Source organism: Gymnoscopelus braueri (assembly GCF_963280865.1).
Source record: "Gymnoscopelus braueri genome assembly, chromosome: 12".
NCBI lineage: Eukaryota > Metazoa > Chordata > Actinopteri > Myctophiformes > Myctophidae > Gymnoscopelus > Gymnoscopelus braueri.
The window spans coordinates 49849329-49874119 of NC_137614.1; the positions used below are offsets into that span (position 1 = coordinate 49849329).

The window sequence follows — 24791 nt, forward strand, 5'->3', positions numbered from 1 at the left end:
ATATTTTCAGATGGGGGTCCACGGACAAATATTTATCAATTTGGGAGTCCTTGACGTGAAAAGGTTTGAGAACCACTGTCTTTATATAACCTGAGGACTGATATGAGAGTCTCCATGAACCACCCCTGCATGTAGGCTACGTCAGAAAGGAATGCTTTTCTGGGGCTCTCTGGAGAAGCACTCTATTTCTTTCATAGATTTAACTCGGTGCTGAGGGAGATGATTGAGGCTCTCCTGTAGCTCCAGGTGGCTTCAGAGGGAGATGAGGCCCGTAGTGTGGGTGGTGAACACAAATAGCTACACGCCAATGCATCACATGTTCTTAACCCTACCTTACCTCTCCTCCTCCTCCTCCACCCTTCCCAATGCCTCAGGTTGTCTGTCCATGCCAACTTTCCGCAAATCCCCCAGAACCCCAGGAGTAGTGTACTTGGAGTGATGAGGGTTCCCACAGGACCCCAGGAGTGCAACACCTGTGGTGATGGGGCCTTTTCATTTGCCACCCCCCATCTCTGTTGAACACACTTCTAAACCACTTCAAAGATGCCTCCACCCACCCTGTCATCATTCCCCAAGACCTTCAAAACCCACCTCTTCAGTCTTAGCTTCCCCAGGGTAGGAGTTGAAAAGGTAAAAGAATAATTCTGGCAATTCTCTTTAGTTACAGTAACACTCTTCTGGTGAATCATTGTTGTTATTGGCAATGTTAAAGAGATTGCAATTTTAATTTGGCCAGACTACAAAAAAAGCGCTTGGACCATTCCTACGTGAAAGCCCCCCTACATCCCCAGACACTACCCGGGCCTCCTTCCAACTGTCCCCATAATTTGTTAGTGTAATCTATATTTTATGTATGTACAGATGTCGTCAGCAATGTAGTTTTATTTCTGAAAAACAGAAGTTGTTAGAGAATGTTATTTAATCATCAAAACAAAGTTATAACAAACATTCGTTTGAATGAATGACTTACAGTTTAGATAGAACAGGTCCTTATAAGCTATGTTATTCCCTCATCTCACACGATGACGGTTCTCTTTCCCCTGGAGAAGGTTGTGTTGAGCTAGTACCCATGAGCAACTTTAGGCAGTAATGGGAATGACCGTTCTTTTCACTAAAAGGTTTTGGCGTCATAGTCCAACCGATATCTGATGGAACACTGTGTGTGTGTGTGTGTGTGTGTGTGATATTGTTTTATTTCCACAATCTGTCTGAGGGGTCAGAAACGTTACATTTGTGGGCGGATGGAGTGAACGGAGATGGCATAACAACTTCTACCTCAAGGTGTAGGATAGTTGTGGCAAAAATATGGGCAAAATGTTATATTAATGTCAACTATACAATTTCTGAGAACAAAATCCACGTTGTAGTATAAGGACGAGGCACTGACAATCACCACACTATGACATTGTTCACGGCGAACTCTGTACATTTCACAAATAGATGCACTATAAAATGCGGACACGGTGTAGTCGAGATTGCATCGAATCCACTTACAGAGGAGCCATACCTGAACCAAAGAAATCCAGAAGAATGGAGAGATGGTCTATTTTCAGCATCCTTAGCGGGGAACAGAAAGTTCCGCTCTGCTTCCAGTTTTGTCATTTACCTGTGCATTTGTTCACTTGAGGCGCGAGAAAGGCAGAGATGGAAATGACTGTGTGACTGCCTCCTCCAGCTTCACAGGCTGGAGGAGGCAGAGATTGAACGGACGTGAAGGGTGTGTGATTGAAAACTGAACGGTGGCTGAGCAGAGACATTTCCAGGTCTTATTGCTGTGCCCTCACCTCCGTTTTTCTTTCTTTCTTTCTTTCTTTCTTTCTTTTTTGGCTACCGTTGTCTCCATCCCTGACTGGCGTTCATCCATCCCTCTGCTTGCTTTCATGCACATCAAACAAAAAGATGGATGATAGACGACAGACGATGACCGTGAGATGAAAGGGTTGTGGTCAGAGAGGATTTACAAAGTATTAGTATGAGGTAGAGATGAGGTACTTTTAACCCATTCAAACCGGGGACGCATCTCTGTCATTTTAAGATTTCGTTGGCTATTCAAAAATAGCAGATATACAAGCTCATAGCGCGGCACCGAGTGCCGCACTATGAGCTTGTAGATCTGCTATTTCTTTTTTTAATCGTGAACATTTTTGCAAATATTTGAATATATATTTAAAGGGAAATGTTTTGACTCAAGTCTTTGCAAAATTGACCTATTACCTACCTATAAACTATTACAAAATATTTTGAGATGGGGGTCAGCGGCCAAATACATATAATTTTGGGGGTCCTTGACATGAAAAAGTGTGAGAACCACTGATATAGAAAAATACGTTTAAAAAAAACTGTAGGATTTAGAAGACATGTAGAATCTGCAGAAGCAAAGATTTGAATTACAAATGTTTGCTTTAAAAAAAAATATATATATATATATATATATTCAAAGATTTGCACAAACTTTCAACATTTTTCAAAAATAGCCCAAAGAAATCTAAAATGACAGAGATGCGTTCACCGGATTGAATGGGTTAAGCAGCACCTGTGTGTTTTTAATGGCTGGGGTTGCAGAAGGCAGGCTGGCCCAGGGAAGCACATGGAGCGATTAAAAGGACAGGTGCTCAGTCCAACGGACGGGCAGCCTTCAGCGCATCAAATACTTTCCAAAAAAAACAGGCCAAGATAGTGATTGACATTAAATATATGAAATATGAAAAACACATTTTCAGGCCAAACCTCTGCCTAAAGGCAGAATTGTTAACTTAAATGCACAAGACTCTCTGGTGTTTGGCTATGGGTTTCCAGATCAACCTCACTCAGCTCCCTTCATTCCCATTTGCTAACAAGCTTACACATATACGCCCTCAATCTAATGGTTCACTTGTCTTGGGCAGTCTTTTTAAGCAGCGTTCACACTTCATGTTCAGCATTGGTCACAGGTGTTCCTGCTGCTGTCTGTTTCCAAACTCCCTCCACCTCCCCAGCCTCTTCCTCTGCCATTTAAGTAAATGTATGATTCTGCGGATGGTATGATGTTATATCTGTGTATCTTAAAGGGCTTTAAGATACACATGTCTTTAAAGGGCTCAATATTTAAATGTTTGTTTCTGTGGATTGTATGCTCTGTGGATTGTATGTTAATCTGTATGTTGATTTATGCCCTTGAAGGGTATGTTGCTGCATAACTCTGTATCTTGTGCTCTGCTTCTGGGGGGTTTGTGATCTCAGATTCTGTGTCATGCTTGTGCAGATAATCTGTAGTATCACAGGAGCCACACCTAATCTGAATGCAATAGCATTGCAATAATTGGTAAATGGTCAATCCTGAGCTGAAGTGTCTAACTGAAATAGCTATTTTCAACGACAAGAGTTGTGTTGAGGGAAAAAAGGTGAGTCTATAGATCCCTGGGCCTGCACACACACACACACACACACACACACACACACACACACACACACACACACACACACACACACACACACACACACACACACACACACACACACACACACACCGCTCTGCGATGCAGCATGGCTCTGCAGTGAATGTGCAAATGAAAGGATGCTGGCGGCGGGCTTGATGCCTGCTGTCAAGCAAGGTGGAGGAAATGTAAATGTATGGGGCTGCTATGATGATGTGGTAGATTTATACAGAGTGAAGGAATATTGGACCAGAAAGGTTACTCTTTTACAATGGCACGCCATCCCCTGTGGTCAGCACTTGATTGGTGCAAATTTCATCATCTAGCAAGACATATCCAGCATGCATTCTTAAGTTAAGGAAAGAAACAGGAGGCCAGAATGCTGTCCTTGATGGACTGGCCAGTACAATTGCCAGATTTGAACCCTGTTCAGCTTCACTGTGTGTAAGGTCACACAAATCCAGTCACAGCTCTGCGAAGAGTTACAGAAGGCGTTGCAACTGAGCCGATGTAACACCGAGGATTCAAACCCAGGTCTCCCGCGTGGAAAGCCAACATCTTATCCACTACCCTAAAGGGGAATCATCCCTTGGGGCGGGGGAGATATTGGACTTTTTCTCATCAGGCAGAGACTCTGAGCCAGAGGACTAAAGTGTTTTAAATACTGCCTAAGAACTCGCCTGATTTCTGCTGAATGCTTACCCCCAGCCACTCAGTATTCTGCCTGGATCTCTGCTGTATGTTTTCATCAATCCTCTGACTAGGGTTGTGTATTGTTTGTGTTTTATCCGATACCGGTAATTTTACAAAACTGCTGATGCCTTGCGGTGCCAGAAGAACAGATACGTTTAATTGTCCACTCAATACCAGTTCAGTGAATCACTTGTCTCTGTTTCAGAGACGTGGTCAGTCACCTCCCGCTTGTTGTTCAGCCACAGCCACTGTGCAATGAGAAATCTAATCATAATAAGAACTCATTAACCTCTGCTTAATTTGGCCAATCTGAGCTTGTAGAAATTGTAGCAATTAGACGCAAAAACTCAATCATGCTGGTGCATAATTAATTTCTCTTGCATGTTAATTCTGCCATGGACAGACAGGAAATGGTTTTAATAATTCCCCTGAGAAAATGTGAATTGAATAAATATCTCATAATGTCTCTCGGCTCCTATTTAAATACTGTTCCATGCACTGGAAAGTTCAAGTCAGTTTGCTCTCATTAGAGTAGCCTGGTCCTTATTATACACACATGATTTTGAAGAACTTCACACTTATTGCTCTGACCTCAACCACAATGCAGAGGCCGAGTTCAACGGTGGATATGAACTTCCCCCTGTCCAAGATTTATAAGATGAACGTTGCGTCATCAAAGCTCACAGAATCATCAAAGATCGCAGCCATCCCAACCACAGACTGTTTCAAATGCTGCCACATGGAAAGTGACTGCGCAGCCACAAGGCCACTGATAGTATATTGCTAAAGAGATTCTTCCCCCGGACAATCAGGCATACAGTATAAACGATATGGCCAGTGGAAAGAAAGAGAGAAAAAAAATCGAATTTATTGGCATGCAAATTATGAATTATTAATGATTTATGACCTCTGACCACAACAGTAAGAAGTAGTCGAATTTTGAAATCATACTAACTAATTAAACCTTGTGTAATGGTGAGATGAGGACGATTTGCAACAGCTGACAAAATAAGAAGTTAATTAATTGCCATGTTTCATGGCAGCACCACTGCACACAGAAGGAAACGTGCCAGGACTTTGACTTCCACATGGAAACAGTAGTCAGACTTTGCACTTTGGTAGGAAATCGTTTTTTTTTCTTACATTTTTATCCCACGATTTTTGTAACCCAGTTTCTTTTCACCCAGTGCCAATTGCCTAAGCTGTAATCCTGGGCGCTACTCTCCCTCCCGCCAGCCTGGGGAGAGCCCCAAACTGAGCTCATGCTTCCTTCAATGCATGAGGAGTGAGCAGGCCGCTTCTTATCACCTGACGGGGGAGTTTCCCCGGTAGGACGTAGCACGTGGAAGGAACACATTATTCCAACCAGTTCCTTTCCCCTCCATCAGCTGCCTCGGCTGACCAGGGGGAGGCAGTATAGAGACCAGGATTACTGCATGTTTTTTGTGAGGGTACCTACCCTAGGGGACACGGGTAGAACATGCTAACCCTACACAGAAAGGCCCTCGGTAGGAAATAGTTTTAACTAAAAAGTGTTGATAATGAGGTCTGTGGACTATCACCACCAGCCAGATCATGCGTTTTGGAAACGGATGTTACAGCTGAGTTCTTCAAATGACACAAAACTACACCAGACATCTCAACCCCAGAAATGGGGAGAAAAGAGGAGAAATGGTTTTCATTTTTCATTTGGGGTGAACTGTACCCCCTTCATAACGGGAGCCATCTACCTATTCTAGCTACAGGATGTCACTCGATATCACACTCCTTCGCTTTATCCGTCTCATCTCTGCCATACACTCCCAGTGATGCTAAGAAAATCCCCATCTGCTCCCTTCTCAATATAAATATTCATTTCATGCTTTTCAGTTTCACTGTCAAGTCTCTCTCCCTCTCTCTCTCTCTCTCTCTCTCTCTCTCTCTCTCCTTTTTAACTGTAGATGAGTTTTCCATGTATTTACAGCTGTGGAAATCATTAACATAGTGAGCTTTGACATGTCTGGAAAGCAAGTGAAAACCTTTTCACATTTTCAAGCCGGAAATGGTATTTCATCATATAAAAGTCCCTAGTTAACCTGCTAACTCTGTCATGCTGTCAACATTTACCACATTTCAGTCAGATAACTCACGAATAGATTGAGACCAATAATAGCTCAGCACATTAGCAGACAACCATTTAAGAGCAGGGAGATATACATCTATAACCAACCCCCAGGGGAAACGGAACCCTTAGGGCAGTGGTTCTCAAACCTTTTCATGTCGAGGACCCCCAAAATGATATGTATTTGGCCGCGGACCCACATCTCAAAATGTGTTGTTCCAGGGACCCCCAGAAGCAAAGATTTGAGTTACAAATGTTCGCATTAAAATATATATATATATTCAAAGATTTTCACAAATTTTCAATCTTTTTCAAAAATAGCATATCTAAAAGCTCATAGTGCGGCACTCGGTGCCGCACTATGAGCTTTCACTATGAGCTGCTATTTTTGGAATGGAGGAAGAGTGAAAACAATTAGATTCACCAGAGAGCTGAGTGATTCACTGATCTACAGCATAATGTTTTTTTTAGGCTTCATTTCTGTCATTGGTTGATCTCTGGTGGTGGTGTTGTAAATTACTCTTTTGAGCTGGCGAATAAGAGCAGACACACAGTGCATGCATATGATGCACACACACACACACACACACACACACACACACACACACACACACACACACACACACACACACACACACACACACACACACACACACACACACACACACACACAACGGCACCATGAATCTTCTATCTTGCCTGAAACTAATAACATGGAATATATCAACATGAACAAACGTGGTATTAATGCATTACATGTAATGTGATTACACTAATCGGTAACACTATTACCTGTAATCTGTAACCCCCCCCAAAAAAGCCAGAAAGGCAGTTTTATCGTTAAACTAAATACAAGTGATGTAATGCTAATAAAGACTGCAGATGAAAATCCTCAGAATCATGTGCAGAATATGTTCTCCGTGAATCATTATTTTAAGCAGTTAGTAAATTGTAGCAGACTGCCCTTTGCAAGTCGAATAACCTTTTGACAACATAATGCAGAAACATAATCTCCCCACATACACATGCACACACTTTGTGTTCTCTCTTCAGTTGCTACTGCAACTTTCTAGTGTGTGTTTGTGTTATGTGTAATATGTTGACATATCTTGTGTGTGTGTGTGTGTGTGTGTGTGTGTGTGTGTGTGTGTGTGTGTGTGTGTGTGTGTGTGTGAGAGTGTGAGTGTTGACACACACCTGTGTGTCCATTCCCAGGGGCCTCATTAAGTGGCCTGATGGGAAGTCTCACAGCACCCAGAGATGCTGTGCAAACAAAAGCTTCAAAGTGGGCTATCAGTACACAGGCACTCATTTGCAGAGGGCATACTGTATGCACATCATGCGCACACAACACGTGCACAGACAATTGTACAGTATAAAAAAACACACACACCATTTAACTCATTAAGACATAAACTTATGTTTCTATATCAGTGGTGCTCAAACCTTTTCATGTCAAGGACCCTAAAAAATGTAATGTATTTGGCCGCGGACCCCCATCGCAAAATGTTTTGATCCAGGGACCCCCAGAAGCAAAGAATAGAGTTAAAAGGTTTCGCTTTAAACAATATAAATTCAAAGATTTGCGCACATTTTAATTTTGTTTAATTTTTGCACTCTGTACCACGCTATGAGCTTGTAGATTTGCTATTTTTGAATAGTCAAATAATGCTTTTTAGCTCAAATGAAAAAGTGACACGGAGGCGTTCCAGGTCTTAATGGGTTAAAGCTTTGTCAGGAAGAATTGGTAGCTGTAACAGTCTCTGTGCTCATTACATATCCATCTGTATTGTGACCAAGGGGCCAGCTTCTGAGTTTTAAATTGAGGCTATATAGGAAGAGACGGTTCATATGAATGGCCTGTAGTCTCGCTGTTTTACCCCTGCTGGTGTCAGAAGTAATTAAAGGGATATTTCACTTTCAAAAACACTTTGGGTCATTTTATCGTCTACTCAGGCTTTTGTAACTTCTAAGTGGACATTTTTAACCATCTAAATGGCTGCTAAACCCACTCAGGTTTATACAGGCCATTTCCAACTTATGCTGTCTGTGCATGAACTGTATGCAAAGCTCTTCAAATGGGCTGCTACGTTTGTATTCTGCAGTATATCCATCCAGCTCTCTTATTTATCTAGTTGTATGTGTGATCTGCATACCACTATGCACTGTTCTCAATGAAAACATTTATCAGACAAGTAAAGTGTCATCTTGCTTGGGGGACAGCAAAATAATAAGGAGGCACCGAACAAGCAGGCAGACATATTGTTCCGATATCTCCTGTGACTTTAACCATGTTGATGAGCGCTGCCAGGGGGCTCTCCTCTCGCTGTTAATTACAGTAGTGTGACATCAGTGTGGGCAGTGGGGCTGCTAATGCGAAGAGACCCGAGGTGCTGTTTTCTTTCTCTGGCCCGTTAATGATACGTGTAAACAAACACTCCAGCAAAGGACAACTTTTTACGAGGACTCGAGGCCATTCATACCGTATGAATAATGCATGACTTCTGGAACAACAATCAACACATTGAAAATATAAGGGGATAAGTGGATATGCTGCAGAAAAGAGAATATTTGTAGAATTTCCAGGGGCACTGCTGGTTTTGTAAGAGAATATGAGATGAATATGAGATGCAACATCACTGAGGTAGCAATAGGCCACTCGGTATGAGGTAGCAATAGGCCACTCGGGGTGTGTGTGCGTGCATGCGTGCGTGCATGCGGTTTGGTTGACCTTCAGAGAACAGGTGTTGTGTCAGGGTTTACTCTGTCACGGCCCATTGAGCAGCACTGTACAAACACACTGAAGGAGTGCAGGGGGGTGCAGACAGAGAAAGGAATATGAATTAAATGACTAGATAGTGCACATAGAAGAACTGAGCAGTAGTAGTGTGTTGGAAGAAGAGAGTTAAATGATAAAAACAAAGGGACAGACAAGAAAACGAATAAAGAGTCACTTTGTAAAACGAATTGTTCCTTTTTTTAACGTATTTCTGTATTGGTATTTGAGGATCTGCGTAGCTATATATATGGGAATGCTTGGAAGAGACTTTAGGTCCACACCACTAACACCCAAACATTGATCTTGCCTAAGAACCCTGTGGTTCATTACTTATTCACAAGTAGGCCTTTATGGGTCGTTGGTTGGGATCGAACGATTGATCAGAAAAGGTTCATCAATTGATGGATGGATGGATACTTACTGTAGATGATACATAGACCTTTATTGATCCTGCATGGCGGAAATTCAGTTTTCATAGCAACACCACAGCAAAGAATGAAAAAGACTCATCCGACCTGGCCCTCTGCACTTGGGCTGGTCAGGTGTGCCAATTGTATAGGCCACCAGTCGGTTGAAACAGAGGTTTAGGTATTTTTGCATTTTATCACCAATAAAAAAACAGCACATACATCTTCTTTCTTTCTTTCACCTTTATTTATTCAGGAAGGACAATTGAGAGCCAGCTCTCTTTTCCAATGACGCCCTGATTACAGTGTACAAGCATACAATTTAAACACAATATATTACAATACATTACATTACATGATAATAAACATTTCAGAGTGTACAAGTACAGTTAGAGCTCAGCGTATTTCTCATAAGTAATTTAAAGCGATCAAGTGAGATCAGGTTCTCCAATTTTAGAACCGATTGTAGAGAGTTCCACATGTATGGGGCATAGTAACGAAAGGCTGTCTTACCCAGTTCAGAATTAGCAGAGGGAATTTCTAAAATAAAGTAATCCTGAGAACGGGTGTGGTGATGGCCAACTTTGGGTACTAATAGGCTGTTAAGATAATTGGGTAATTTCTTGAGTAAGGCTTTGTAGATATAGATAGTACAGTGCTGATCTCGTCTTATAGCCAAAGATGGCCAACCGACCTTTTCATAAAGTCTGCAGTGATGGGTAAGAAACCCATCTCCAGTTATAAACCGGAGGGCTGAGTGGTAGACTGCATCAAGTGGCTTTAGTGATGAGGGAGCAGAATGCATGTAAATAATATCGCCGTAATCTAGAACTGATAAAATTGTGGCTTGAATTAACTGTTTTTTACAGTCAAAGCAAGCTTTGTTTCTGTAGAGAAATGCTAATTTTGGTTTTAGTTTTAGTTTTGTGATGAGTTCTGAAATGTGAGTTTTGAAGGAAAGTTTGTCATCTATCCATATGCCTAGATATTTGTAGCTGGAGACTCTTTCAAAAGGAGTCCCCTCTATAGTGGTTATATTATTGAAAGTTGGAGTAGCATTTTGTTTTCTTGAGAAGACCATGTATTTTGTTTTACCGGGATTTAATGAGAGTTTCAGATTGATAAGGGCCTGTTGGACAAGCCTATTATGTTGAACAGCAGTGCAGATAATAGCACACCCACATCTAGAGTCCTACTATCAATTAACATAGAAGCAATGATATGGGTGAGGTTGGTTAAACGTTATAACCATTTACTGAAATGACATCTTAATGTAAATCAGGTAAACCTATACAGTATGAAGTTCCATAAAGGTTATGATAATAATAAATAAAGCCTTATTTATAAAGCACCGTTACAAAGTGCTTCACAGATAATCAAAAAAACAACATAAAACAGGAGGCAAAAAACATTACGCATTATGTTTTCATAAGGAATGAGTGTTTAGAATGTATTAATTTAACTCCTCATTGCGTAATGGCTCAGTTGGTGATTTGATCTCATGAAGAGTGTGTTTTACACTTCATGCTCCGGTGGTTTACGGGCAGAGCAGAGCTTCTGTTTAACATGCGACAAGAATCAGACAACATGTGGTGTCAGACCCAATTGCTTTCAATTATCACCCCAAACATTCATCTGGACTATTGTTACAAGCAGATCAGTGTGGGTAAATGAAGACAGAATGCCTTTAACACTCAACACTCATTAGCCACTCAGCCAAGCAACCTGCAAACCAACACACACACATACACAGAGATAGTTATAACACAGCACATGGCTTCTGCAGACGGAGCGAGTACTAATGAGATTTCAGGGTTCTGCTTATCACACGTAGGGCTGTCACGATTACAAATTTAAGTTGACAATTCATTGTCACTCAAATAATTGCGATTAACGATTTAATTGTGTGTTTGGCATTAAACATTGGGACATATGAATACAAATTTAATTTCTGTTTGCCTTTTAGGCTCCGTAATAAAAAAATTCACAGGGCAGATATGAAAAATAACTTCAATATACAAAGACATTATTGACATATTTAATAATTGTATACATGTAAAATAGAAGAAATAGCTGATCTACAAGCTTACACCGCGTTACAACGCGTCACTTTGTGACGCGCTGTAAGCTTGTAGATCTGCTATTTCTGCTTTTTTTTATATTTGAAAATGTGTGAACATTTTTCAACATGGAGACAATTATGACGATTATGCAAAAATTATTGCGATTATCTCAAATTATTCAATTATTCAAAAATAGCAGATCTACAAGCTCATAGCGTGCCGAGTGCCGTGCTACGAGCTTGTAGATCTGCTATTTCTGAATAGCCAAAGAAATCTAAAATGACAGAGATGCGTCCCCGGATCCGTTGGGTTAAGAACAGTCTATAAACTACTAGTTAAGGTATTGCCATAAACAGTCGAGGTGCAACAGAATGTAGTACTTATAGTTATAAACTAACTAGTAGTAACCTACGTTCTGGTGATGCAACCCTACACAGGTCAATTACTGTATGTTATTATAGTGACATTATGTTAATTACTGTGTTCTTATAGTGACATTATTTTACTGTCCAGGTCCATTACTGTAGGTCTATATGTTTTTTAAGGCCATATCGTTAGCCTCATAGCACAATTACCCAAGTAATTGTTTTGCTGCTTCATTGTGCTTTATTGCTATGTCATCAGCTTGCTTGTTACATTCCAAAATGACTTGGAATGCATGTGTTTTGACTGATATTAGGTCAACTTTTTGACCTAAGCATTCTGATAAGCTGAGAACATAGGCAATAAGGCAGGATGAATCAGCAGTGTTAGAAGAGTAGAGTTAGGCCGACATAAATAAAGGAAGATATTATATGATGATACACGCAGCATATTTTTCATCAACAGACAACATAACCATCAGTGAGACGAGACACGTACAGGGCAACAGCTCCAACTCAAATGGAATGTTTTTTTGTCAAAGAATTCCCATAGTGAACATAGTTTAGAACATTACTTATTTCAACGTTCGATATGAAAGTGAAAATTCAACATTGAAAATTGATGCTGCTTGTTTATATGGATACAAAAACGAATAGCCTAGTCCAGGTCAAAATAGAAAATGTATATTTCTTTCTTTCTTTTTTTCTCGTTGCTTATTTAGTAGCAAAACTCCTTCGATGCATGTGTGTGTAATGTGTTTCCTCCAACGTATACACAGTCCTACGTTGGGATTTAGGACAGTGAAGAACCGGACTACACACAGGAGGACACACAGGTGAGCTATGGAGACCCACAGAGCCATAACAGGGTCATTTTAACCCATTGAGACCTGAAGCCGATTCTACATGTCTCCTAAATCTCAACAATTTTCTGAAAAAACGTTTCTATATCAGTGGTGCTCAATCTTTTTCATGTCAAGGACCCCCAAAATTATATGTATTTGGCCGCGGACCCCCATCAAAATATTTTGTTCCAGGGACCCCCCAGAAGCAAAGATTTGAGTTAAAAATGTTCGCTTTAAAAATATATTATGTTCAAAGATTTGCACACATTTTCATGATTTTTCAAAAATAGCAGATATACAAGCTCGTAGCGCGGCACTCGGTGCCGCGCTATGAGCTTGTATATCTGCTATTTTTGAATAGCCCAAAGTGTAAAATAATGCTTTTTAGCTCAAATCTAAAAATGACACAGTTCCAGGTCTCAATGGGTTAAGAAGTAGTTGGGGAGGGGTTGTATCTGTCCATATATCAGCTGTTCTGAGTGTCCGTTGACAGTCTGTCTCCTGTCTATTTGGATGTCTGCCTCAGGGCAGAATGACAGAAATGCCATAGATTATTGCGACAACGTAAGACCAGAATGTCCAGTTGGGTTTCTCAGGCACATAAAATGACAGTAATTCTGTCTAGTGGGGGGTGGGAAAGGTTAAGACTTTGAGAGGGGCCAGTTTGGAATTGCAAACATTCCTAAATTGTGAGTTTAACACTCCTTTCCTCCTTTTGGCAGGGCATTCCACATTTTTGTGGATGATGTGAAAGGTTTGGACCAGGAGAGCACCGTCCTGTCAGTCTGACGATGATGCATGGCTCTTGCTTTGAAAGGTTGACCTCTGAACCTTGAACCCAGTGAGTGCATTGTGAAGGCTTATGGTTGAGCAACAGAAGGGCCTACAGCAGGGGTGTCAAACTCATTTTGGTGTCCGGGCAAGATTGGTCAAATGGTGACTTGAGGTGGGCAGACTGGGCACGCAGACACGGAGACACGCATGTACGCTCATGCACATTCAGTTATACATCATTGTTTTTCAGTCTGTTGTCTCAGTCACTGCTATAACTACAGCATATCACTTTAAAAAAATTTATGAAGATTATATACAAATTAATTATGAATTAATTAATTGCACGTCCCACTGGAAGGAGACCCCGGGGCAGACCAAGGACCAGATGGGGGGATTACATCTCCACACTGGCCTAGGAACGCCTCGGGATCTGTTGCCCCCGCGACCCGGCTCCAGATAAGCGTTTGAAGAATCGATGGATGGATTATAAAAAAATGATAAATATTTTCAGTAAATAGCTACAGTACACAACATTATTTTTTTTGAGGCCTACTATCAGCAATGCAACTCAGACAATGAACTCAGTTCAGTCGTTTTTATTGAACAATAACGAAAATTCAGAAAATGTCAATGAATCAAAATAATGACACTCAATGCTTTTTTTTCGGTTTTAGAATAGAAAAAAAATAACCCTAACAGTAAAAGCTCAGGTCAACTTTAACTGACCTGTCAACATCAGGGACCAGGTTCTGAGCAGTAGTAACTTTCATAATGTAATAATTACTATAAAATCTCCATGTCTCTTCAGCTCTTTATAAACAAAAAATGCATATTTATTTTTTCTATTCTTTTGTCTTTGTTTTAGCCAAAATGTATCACTTGCACTACATTTTAAGTGACCTTTTTACTTTTGGAAAATAATATTGAAGAAACTGTTAACTGGTTAATGTGTGTACTGTCACTTTAAAAGCGCAATTTATACTTCATCGTACAACAGTGTCACGCACCAAACATGGCCGATCTCCAAGCTCACACCGCGTCTGTTTGCACCACGTTGTGAGCTTGTAGATCAGCCATTTTCGGCAACGATAGACTGAGAAGACAGCGCACATTGAATATGTCACACTAGGCGACACTAGTCATTCATTCGCGTTTTTAAGAGTTTCCTAAACAGAGATTATTATCATTTAATCTCTAATATCATTAAAATTGTCAACGGAGACAGAGGACGAGTGAAACTTTTGAGCGTTTCACTCGTAACGGCCGTTATTCCACCGCACATGTAAACACAACGACGCAACCACCCGTACAAATGGAACCAAATGGACCCTTACGGTCCCCTTAAAGAAGCGATGTTACGATGTATCCAATATGTGAGCCAATAAAGTTCCTCATCCTTGTTTCCCTGGGCAGCGCTGGTTAGCAGGGATCTATACACTTTTAGACTGACATGTTTGTGCCAGCGTGGGTGATTAGATTTATTTCTTGATCTCCTCTTGTCTTGATTGTTTAGACATGACTTGGCCATTGTTCTCACAAAACAAGTTTGGCCACTATTAGACCTTCGCAGTCAGAGGCAAGGGGGGTTGGGGGGATAACTGCCTGCCTGCTCCGCCGTTTTTTTTGTCTTTTTTTTCTCTCTCGTTTTTTTTCCATTAGAGCTAGTATGAAAAGGAGTTTTTTCAAATCACTTCGCGGGCCGCATTGGACCTTTCCGCGGGCCGCAAAATGCCCGCGGGCCGCCAGTTTGACAAGCCTGGCCTACAGACATGTATGCGACCCGCTGATCTACAAACAACTTCACCTGCAGCTGCGCGGCGCACAGCGTGCCTGCGATGCTCTCGGGCATTTGAGAATGTCTAGTAGCCACAACTCCACCGTCTGCAACCTAAGAGAAGACCAGTGGTGGAAAGTAACTAAGTACATTTTACTAAAGCACTGTACTTAAGTTCAATTTTGAGGCATTTTTACTTTACTTGAGTATTTCCAATTTTCAATACTTTTACTTATACTCCACTACATCTCAGAGGCAAATATTGTACTTTTACTACAATTATTTGAAAACTTTAGTTACTTTGTAGATTTTGATTATTATTATAAAACATGCATTAGCCGCTTCAGCCCTATATATACATTTCGGCCATTTGAAAATAACCAATCTACAAGCTCACATTGCGACGCATTGTGAGCTTGTAGATCTGCTATTTTCAAAAGATTTTTATACATTTGAAAACTTCTGCATAATGAGTACTTTTACTTTTGTCCTTTAAGTATATTTTGATACCAATACTTTTGTAGTTTTAGTAAATTTTGAATTCCTGACTTTTAACAGAGTATTTCTACAATGCAGTATTGATACCTTTACTTAAGTAAAACATTTGAGTACTTTTTCCACCACTGGATAAAACATAATATATTTTCTATAATGGTCGTTTATATCCACCCATTATTATAATTATTATAATAATAACAGTAATAATAATTATAATTATAATTATTATTATTCTTTATTAATGTCCCAAAAGGGATTATAGAACTACCGTACCACCTTCCTGAGTGTTATTGTACTTCTCCCCATGATATCAGGTATAGTATAGCCTGTAATGTAAACAGCACGAGGTACAGTCATACATTTGGGGTAAAAGATAATATGACAATGTGCACAACCAATCTGGAAAACTACATTCTTCAATACTAATGGATTAAAAGGAAAGAAAATATGCTCAGATAAAATGAATATTTTATTGACTATTTTTCGCAGATTAAAAAAAATAGATTTCTGTGCATTGCAGCTGAAGATCAGAGTGGAATCATTCAGTTCCCTTATTTCTCCACAATGTGACAACTCTAGCTGTAGGGAGGTAGTGAGGGAGGAAGTGAGGGAGGGAGGGAGGGAGGGAGGGGGAGAGAGGATAGGAATTTACTTCAAAATGTCCCCACAGTCCTATGGTATGGAATCCACACTGACTTCATCTTTTAGATATTTCTTCACTCCGCCTGAAAAGATCAAAAAGATGAACGTAACGAGTCGGTCTGGATTCCAGGCTACGACACTCCTCTATAGCTAATTACAATGAGAGACAGTGAGGGAGAGGGGGGAGAGAGAGAGAGAGAGAGAGAGAGAGAGAGAGAGAGAGAGAGAGAGAGAGAGAGAGAGGAGGAAGTATTTGCCATAAAATGACCTAGAGACCTAGTTGGTTGATCCTAACTCAAAAAAGATAGTTTGGGAATTATCAATAATACACAGTCACACGGATACAAACAAATCTAAGTTTCCCAGTTTTACTCACAGCATCAGTGAATAATGCATGTCAAAATACATGCCCGCAAACTGAGACCCATCTACCTTACAATTCGCAAACTGGCTGAAAGGGGAAAATCAGTCAAAATCAGTCACCGGTGTTAAACTGCGCATGCGTATGCACCGCTGTTGCCAGATCGTGCGCGAGCAACAAGCAACCAGCTTCATGAAAAAACACAAAGCTGCGCACTGCGCATGCGTCGCCGCACTTTCTCTAACCAATTCACACCCACTTCACGCTTACAAAACCTGGACATGGCAACGTCGCTCATCGTTCTGTGACAGCAAAAGTTGGCCAATCAGGTGGCGAGTTCGCAGCCTGAAAAAATACGAACGGCAGCCATTGTTGGTTGTCCGAGTGCCTTCACTTCTTATTTTCGCTTATTAAACGCTCTCAAACTACTGCTTTGAGGCACGGAATTCACTTATAACATATCGTTTGGATAGAATTTAGTTGCTTCACTTCATATGTGTGGTCAATTAATCATGACAGAGCCTATTTAACAATAAAAATTCAGAGAACCGTCAGGGGCGAACAGTCACACGCATGTATCCGAATAAGTCAACCTATTTTGCCAATAGCCATCTCAAAAGTCCTGTTGCGTCATGGCTGTCCCCCCCGCCCCACCCCACCCCCACCACCCACACACACACACACACACACACACACACACACACACACACACAGGGAGAGAGAGGGAGAGTGAAAGAGAAATTGCATTATCCTCCAAAGGTGAGGAAACAGTTGACAAGAAAGGTTACACAATGTCTGTTGTATTGAAGTGGTTTGGATTTCTCATAAGTGATGCAGCACGGTAAAACAGTCTGCGAAATATGGGATCAGTGGGTGCAAACTGACTGATGACATATTCATATCCTTCTTAATGAAGAGAAAAGATGGAAAGCTGGAAAGCTTGTCTTTTAGTTGACTGTAACAATCTCCTGCAATGTCCCACAACGAGGGAGAAAGCATTGTCTCCCTCACCAGTCCACTTCTAGCCTTGTGAAGATAATGTTCACATTTATATTTTATTTGAATGCAAAAATTTGTTCTAAATCAAGCCATGTTTATACAGTCAATGTTTATATAAGGTAATTGTCAGTTTTATTTTAAAGGAGTAGTCATATTTTCTATCAATTACAATTACGATTTATTTTGTTTTTGTCGCATTCCTAAGCCAATAATTTGATGCCTAGTCTCCGGTAGGAGAGACTCGAAGAGTTTCGAAGAGTCTCTCCTACTGAGTCTCCTATTGACTGATGACCCGGTCATCAAATTATTGGCTCAGGAATGCGACAAAAAAGTCTCCATGAATTCAAGGCTTCATGGGGTTTGTAATTGATAGAAAATAATTCATGTTTTGGATGAACTACTCCTTTAATAACTATATTCTATAGCTTAACTCAGTGATTCTCAGTGTTTTTTCCTCAGTGTTTTTTTGGACCCCGAGTTTGACATGCATTAGGCCACAGACCCCCATTCCATATGATTTTTATCAAACGGTATCATACGCTGTGTACTCTTCAGTGTTTATATAACTCTGAGAGTGTACACATGGGACCCAAATTAACCATTAGGGGTCCATTTTGTTCCACTTGTATGCTCTCAGAGTTACAGACCCATAGGGGTTCATTCTGTTCCACTTGTACACTCTCAGAGTAACAGACCCATAGGGGTCCATTTTGTTCCAAAGTATCAATCATTTAACTGGGAATCCCCTGAAACCCCCTGAACCCCCTTCTCATTGAGAACCAGTCGTTCAACTAATGAACTCCCTGGTTTCTCCAGGTTTTAGTAATAATTACCAGGATACTCTTCAAACTGGCAGTATTATCTAATTGCAGTATATATCATGATAAATAGTGATATCGATCAATATGGGGAAAAATATATTGTGATATAATATGTTGCCATATATCAGCCAGGAAATGCATACTGGAGCTGCTGGCTGAATTGAATCTGCTGATTGACCTGTCAATCAGTCAAATGCATAGTGGAACAACTGATTGACCTGTCAATCTCAATGAATGTATCAGGGAAGACGGTCACTGAGTGTCCATATTAACATTGATGTCAACTGGAGATTCATTTCAATACAATTACTACACTTACCCCTTCATACTTCCATAAACACACTATTCATCAACACACACCTTCTCTCTCACACACACACACACACACACACACACACACACACACACACACACACACACACACACACACACACACACACACACACACACACACACACACACACACACACACACAAGCTCTATATTATTATTATTATTTAAAAAATATGTTTATTTCAGAAAAGGGTTTGTTTACAACGTCAAGAGAGAAAGACCCCTTTTCTCTTTTCTTCTTCCTCCCCATATCCCCCCACCCCAGAGGACTATGCCCATACTGTCAACATGACAGACATTCAATTATGACAAGGACTAAATAAAGGAAAAACTACTTAAAAAAAACAAATACATTAAAAAAAGAGAGAAAAAAAAAGAAAAACTAGGTAAATGCATACCATGGGTCCTGCCAGCGATGTATTATGTATGCTACTGTATAAAAAGATCGCCGGTAAAAAACGCTGGCACTGGCTGTACCCTGTTTTTAAAAACCTCTGGCACTCAATGTGTTAAAGGGTTGTAGGATCATTCCTAAGTTGCGTTAGAGCGCCCCTTGTGGATTTTTTTTTTTTTTATGTGATATTACGTTTATGGCACTCCACGGGTGGTACTTGAGTACATGTAGACGTACTTAGTTACTTTACACCACTGCTTTTCCACAACTACACCTGACCTTAACGACCAAAGTTTCATGATCATTATATGATCATGACATTTCCATGGTAACTTTAATCCACTGCTGTCGCTGGATATAATAAAGGACCCCCATAATTATATGTATTTGGACGTGGACCCCCCATCTGAAAATGTTTTGTGCCAGGTACCACCAGAAGAGAAGATTTGTGTTAAAGAATATATATCAAAATTTCAAAAATGTTCAATAATAGCAGATATACAAGCTCACAGCGTGGCACGAAGTGACGCGCTGTGAGCTTGTATATCTGCTATTTTGTAATAGCCAACGATAAAATCGTTAAAATGACACAGATGCTTATCCGGTTTTAACGAGTTGAAGGATGTTTTCCTTTTCACCAAGCTCTTATTCAAAATATGAATTCACATAATGCATAATCGTGCATAGCTTTATTACTGACAGACTGTTTACACAGAATCCTAGACAGACGGTCATGCATTTTTATGTTTATTCAGAACAATAATAATAATAATAATAATGTAGTCCACACACCTTTGTGGTATTTGTCACTGGATATTTTGGAAAACACCAGCATCTGCATTTAACCCATCCTTAGTGACAGGAGCAGTGGGCACTAGGGGGCAGTGTCTCGGGGAGCAGTTGGGGGTAAAGTATCTTGGTCAGGGACACTTTGACACATTGCTGTAGGGCCTGGAATTGAACCTGAGACCTCTGGGTTCCAAGGCGGGGCTCTATAATCATTCAACTATGGCCGCACCTTGAGCAGTGCATGCTTTGAATAATGTGGTTGGTTGGTTGGTTGGTTGGTTGGTGTGTGTGTGTGTGTGTGTGTGTGTGTGTGTGTGTGTGTGTGTGTGTGTGTGTGTGTGTGTGTGTGTGTGTGTGTGTGTGTGTGTGTGTGTGTGTGTGTGTGTGTGTGTGTGTGTGTCTGTGTGTGTGTGTGTGTGTGTGTGTGTGTGTGTACTATGTAACTAAAATGTATAGGCAGGTCAGACTGGTCTGGTGACAGAGTACCTTTATCTATCATACGATCTCTTTGGTGTCAATACGTCACCATTCTTAACTATAAGAGAAGGGTCTCACACACAGACTGCATTGAACCTTCTACTGGAGTTGAACACACACTCAACACACTCAGACGTCCTCTGATCTGAACAGCAAGCTACAACTCAAAGACTTCACGATGATACTTGTTGCTGCAGTTCTGTTTCTGGCTGTAACAGTCCACTCTGCTCCTCGTTGTGGAATCAACCAGGATCTGGACTGTGAGGAAAACTACAACAATGGTGATCATGAAATTCGGGAAAATTCCGGAACGGCCGCGCCATTTATGTACAAATGTGTAAATCCCAGAGCTAAATTTTGGTCCCAGTACGACACTGATCTGGACTGTGACAATGATGATCACGACCTGGATGATCACGACCTGGATGATCACGACCTGGTTCTGGACTGTGACGAAGTCTCCACAGCGAGTGGTGTGTACACCATCAACCCCACTACTCCACCTGCCAAGGTCTACTGTGACATGGACACAGATGGAGGGAGGTGGACGGTCATTCAGAGAAGAGTGGACGGCACTCTGAACTTCTTCAGACCCTGGGCTCAGTACCGAGCTGGGTTTGGAGACGCATCAGGCGAGTACTGGCTGGGACTGGAGAACATGCATCTCCTTACCAAGGACAAAAAGTATGAGCTGAGGGTGGACATGGAAGACTTTGAGGGAAACACAGCGTTTGCCTCTTACTCCTCTTTCTCTGTGGGTTCTGAGGCTGATGGCTACAGGCTGCAGGTTGCTGGCTTCCAGGATGGAGGAGCAGGAGACGCACTGACCTATCACAATGGAATGAAATTCACAACCTTTGACAAAGATCAGGACACGTGGAGCGGGAACTGTGCAATTACTTATTACGGTGCATTTTGGTCCAACGCCTGTGACTATGCTAATCCCAATGGTGTTTACCTTTGGGGAAAGACGCCTTACGACACAGGTGTATACTGGGCCCTCTGGAAGGGTCGTCTTTACTCCCTGAAGGCTGTAGCGATGAAGATCAGACGTGTTCCTTAAACATGTTTAGGTTCGCATGCATGTATTTTAGAAAAGCACAGCCGTGGTATAAAAGGCATGATGCAATATTTACTCTTTTTCATGGTTTTAATTTGTTTTTTTTTCTCTCTTTGGGACTCTGTTTAGTCCTAAACTCATACAGTAGATATCTGTATTATTATCACATATTGTTACAGTGGTGACCTGTCAGGGCTTTTAAATGAATACATAATCCAAGATGTTGTGAACATCGTCATGAATAAAGAGATGCATGCAAAGACAAAGCAAGGTGTATTGTGTAATGCTTTACTTAAAGGTCGGGTCTATCTTTATAATCACATTTACAATTCATTATAAGGCTTCATAACACTAATGTTTATAATGATACATAACAACTTATAACAAGGTTTATGAAGTATTTTCCGTGTTGGTCAAATTACATTATTATGCTTAGAAGAACAGCATATTATAACTACCATTATTTTGTATTGTAGCTTGTTTTATAAGTATATAGAGGGTCTAAGTGTTTAGAGTGTATGTTATGCAGAGAGACTCCTTTACAGAATAAGCTTGCTGTTACAAATATGCACAGGGCAGTGGTGGAAAAAGTACTCAAAATCTACTTGAGTAAAAGTACAAAAATATTGGTGTCAAAATGTACTTAAAGTACCAAAAGTAAAAGTACTAAAATATTTGAAAATAGCCTATGTATAAAATAGGGCTAAAGTGGTTAATGTATGTTTTATAATGTAATCATTTATATCTGCAAAGTAACTGGTAACTAAAGTTTTCAAATAATTGTAGTGGAGTAAAAGTACAATATTTGCCTCTGAGAAGTAAAAGTACTGAAAATGGTAAATACTCCAGTAAACATTTAAGTAAACATTCCTCAAAAGTGTACTTAAGCACAGTACTTGAGTACATGTACTTAGTTACTTTACACCACAGGCACAGGGTCAATAGTATACAGCTACTTCATTCCTATTGTGTGAATGATTTTTTGTTTATTGTAATAATGTTTTACTTAATGTCATATAATGAATATACATATTTGCCATGTTTAATATCTCGAACCACATCAGAACAGCAATACTATCAGTGAGTGACAATATAAAGAGTGTCGTCATTCCCTGTTGTAGCAGAGACATCTGAGGGAGAATCTGAGTACATCCACACATCAACCCTAGCTCACTTAAAGATCCCAGTTGTGGGTTAGAATCCACCGCCGTACAACTGGGTGAAATTACTTGTTGCACAAACCCCATCATTGCAGTTTTAAGAAAGCTGTAAAGAGATATGGAAAAACCAGAACTGCAAAAACGGCGGAAGAAACAGGGCAGTTTCAAAGAGGCTTCGAGCCTGATAGGCCTCGAAACCTCAAATAGTACCTATGTGTACCCCTAGGGGTAGTCATACCCCTATTTAAAAAACACTGCTCCACAGTAAGAGCCTACAGTTGCCATATAATTGTAAATGAATGCAAGATGTTCTGTCTTGTTTCTCAGCTTATAGCAAATGGAATGATGATTGTGTTACATTTATATAATTGTTTTGTTTAAACCAGTGTTTTTTTTTAAAGGAGTAGTTCACCCAAAAAATTTTTTTATTTTGAATCCATGGATTTATTTGTGTGTTTGTCGCATTCCTAAGCCAATAATTTGATTCCTGTCTCCTACCGGCTAATGTATCCGGTAGGAGACACAAAGTAGACTCTTTGTGTCTCCTACCGGAAATACACCCGGGCATCAAATCATTGGCTTAGGAATGCGACAAAAAACAAAATAAATCCATGTATTCAAGGCTTCATGGGGTGTGCAATTGATAGAAAATAAATAATTTTTTGGGTGAACTCCTCCTTTAAAGCCCCCCTTCTTACATCTGACTGAATTAAGCTGAGACCCCCCACATGTTGTGTGTGCGCAGTGTGGGAACACTGTTTAAAAGTATTTTGTTCCAGCTTAGCAAATGAAAAAGCATGTTTCTTTTTAAATAAATCATTTACAGATGGATGAAACAATCTGCTGTCAGTATCATTGTTTTATTGGTTATTCAGGTCAAATGCATATATATGTAATGTATTTCGGTTACAGTGTCTGATCAAATTAATAAGAAAAATCTAAATATTGAACCTAGTGTTGTTTTAAAGTGAAATCCTCCTTTAACATTCTGACATCAATCCTGACCTTCACATTTCTGCACACATTTCTGTGTGTGTGTGTGTGTGTGTGTGTGTGTGTGTGTGTGTGTGTGTGTGTGTGTGTGTGTGTGTGTGTGTGTGTGTGTGTGTGTGTGTGTGTGTGTGTGTGTGTGTGTGTGTGTGTGTGTGTGTGTTCAGAAAGGAAACCAGAGGGCCAGAGGCTGGGTATACATATGAACATTCAGATGAACACTCGCAACGCAAGTCGTTATATGAGATTGTAGATCTGCTATTTTCAAAACATTTATCTGTTGAACGGAGTCAAGCAAAATGGGGGGTCCCCAGTTCAAATATGATTACTCTGGGGGTCTTCACGGCCAGAAAAGGTTGAGAACCACTACACTAGTACAACACTTCTGTCCCAACAGGGGAACCACCATCACATAATGTGCCGTATGCAGTGGTTCTCAAACTTTTCCATGTAAAGGACCCCCAAATGTATATGTATGTGGCCGCAGACCCCCATCTCAAAAATGTTTTCTGCCAGGGACCCCCAAGAAGAGAAGATCTGTGTTAGAAAAAAACGTCCAACTTTTATTTTAGTATTCTTTGTATATTTTCTTTTTAAATAGCACATGTACATGTTTTTGAATAGCCAACGTATAGGCCTAAATGGATAAAGTGGTTAGAAGGATTCTGACGCTACATTAAATACTTTAGCTGGGGACCCCCTGGAACCCCCTCAAGGACCCCTGGGGGTCCCCGGAGACCACTTTGAGAACCACTGATGTATGTAATGTAATGCATAATTTGTCTACTCGAAAATAACCGATGTACTCAAAATATTTTTGAAACATCTTGAATTATGACAAATTCTGAAAAATGTGGACATTTCAAACAAGACAAATCTTCTCTTATTCAAAATATGTATTAATGGGGGGGGGGCCTGTGGACAAAATACATATCAATGTGGGGGTCCTTGACTTGAAAAGGTTTTGGGACCCCCTGATGTAGCCTATACTGTAGGTCATTGGTTTTCAACCTTTTCAGGCTGTGACCCCCCCCCCCAAAAAATAATCATATTTGA

General features: G+C 40.5%; 1 protein-coding gene and 1 long non-coding RNA gene across 2 annotated transcripts in view; both read left to right on the top strand.

The window, feature by feature from the left end:
- LOC308096228 overlaps positions 1-24791 on the top strand; it is a 183580-nt gene that overhangs the window by 34404 nt on the left and 124385 nt on the right. The window lies entirely within an intron of this gene.
- On the top strand, positions 544-21695 carry LOC308097408 (microfibril-associated glycoprotein 4-like; the record flags this gene model as incomplete). The annotated part of the gene is made up of 2 exons (XM_080445164.1): positions 544-615; positions 20893-21695. 2 exons carry the CDS (start codon positions 544-546, stop codon positions 21586-21588), a joined length of 768 nt encoding a protein of 255 aa, XP_080301290.1. The 3' UTR covers positions 21589-21695.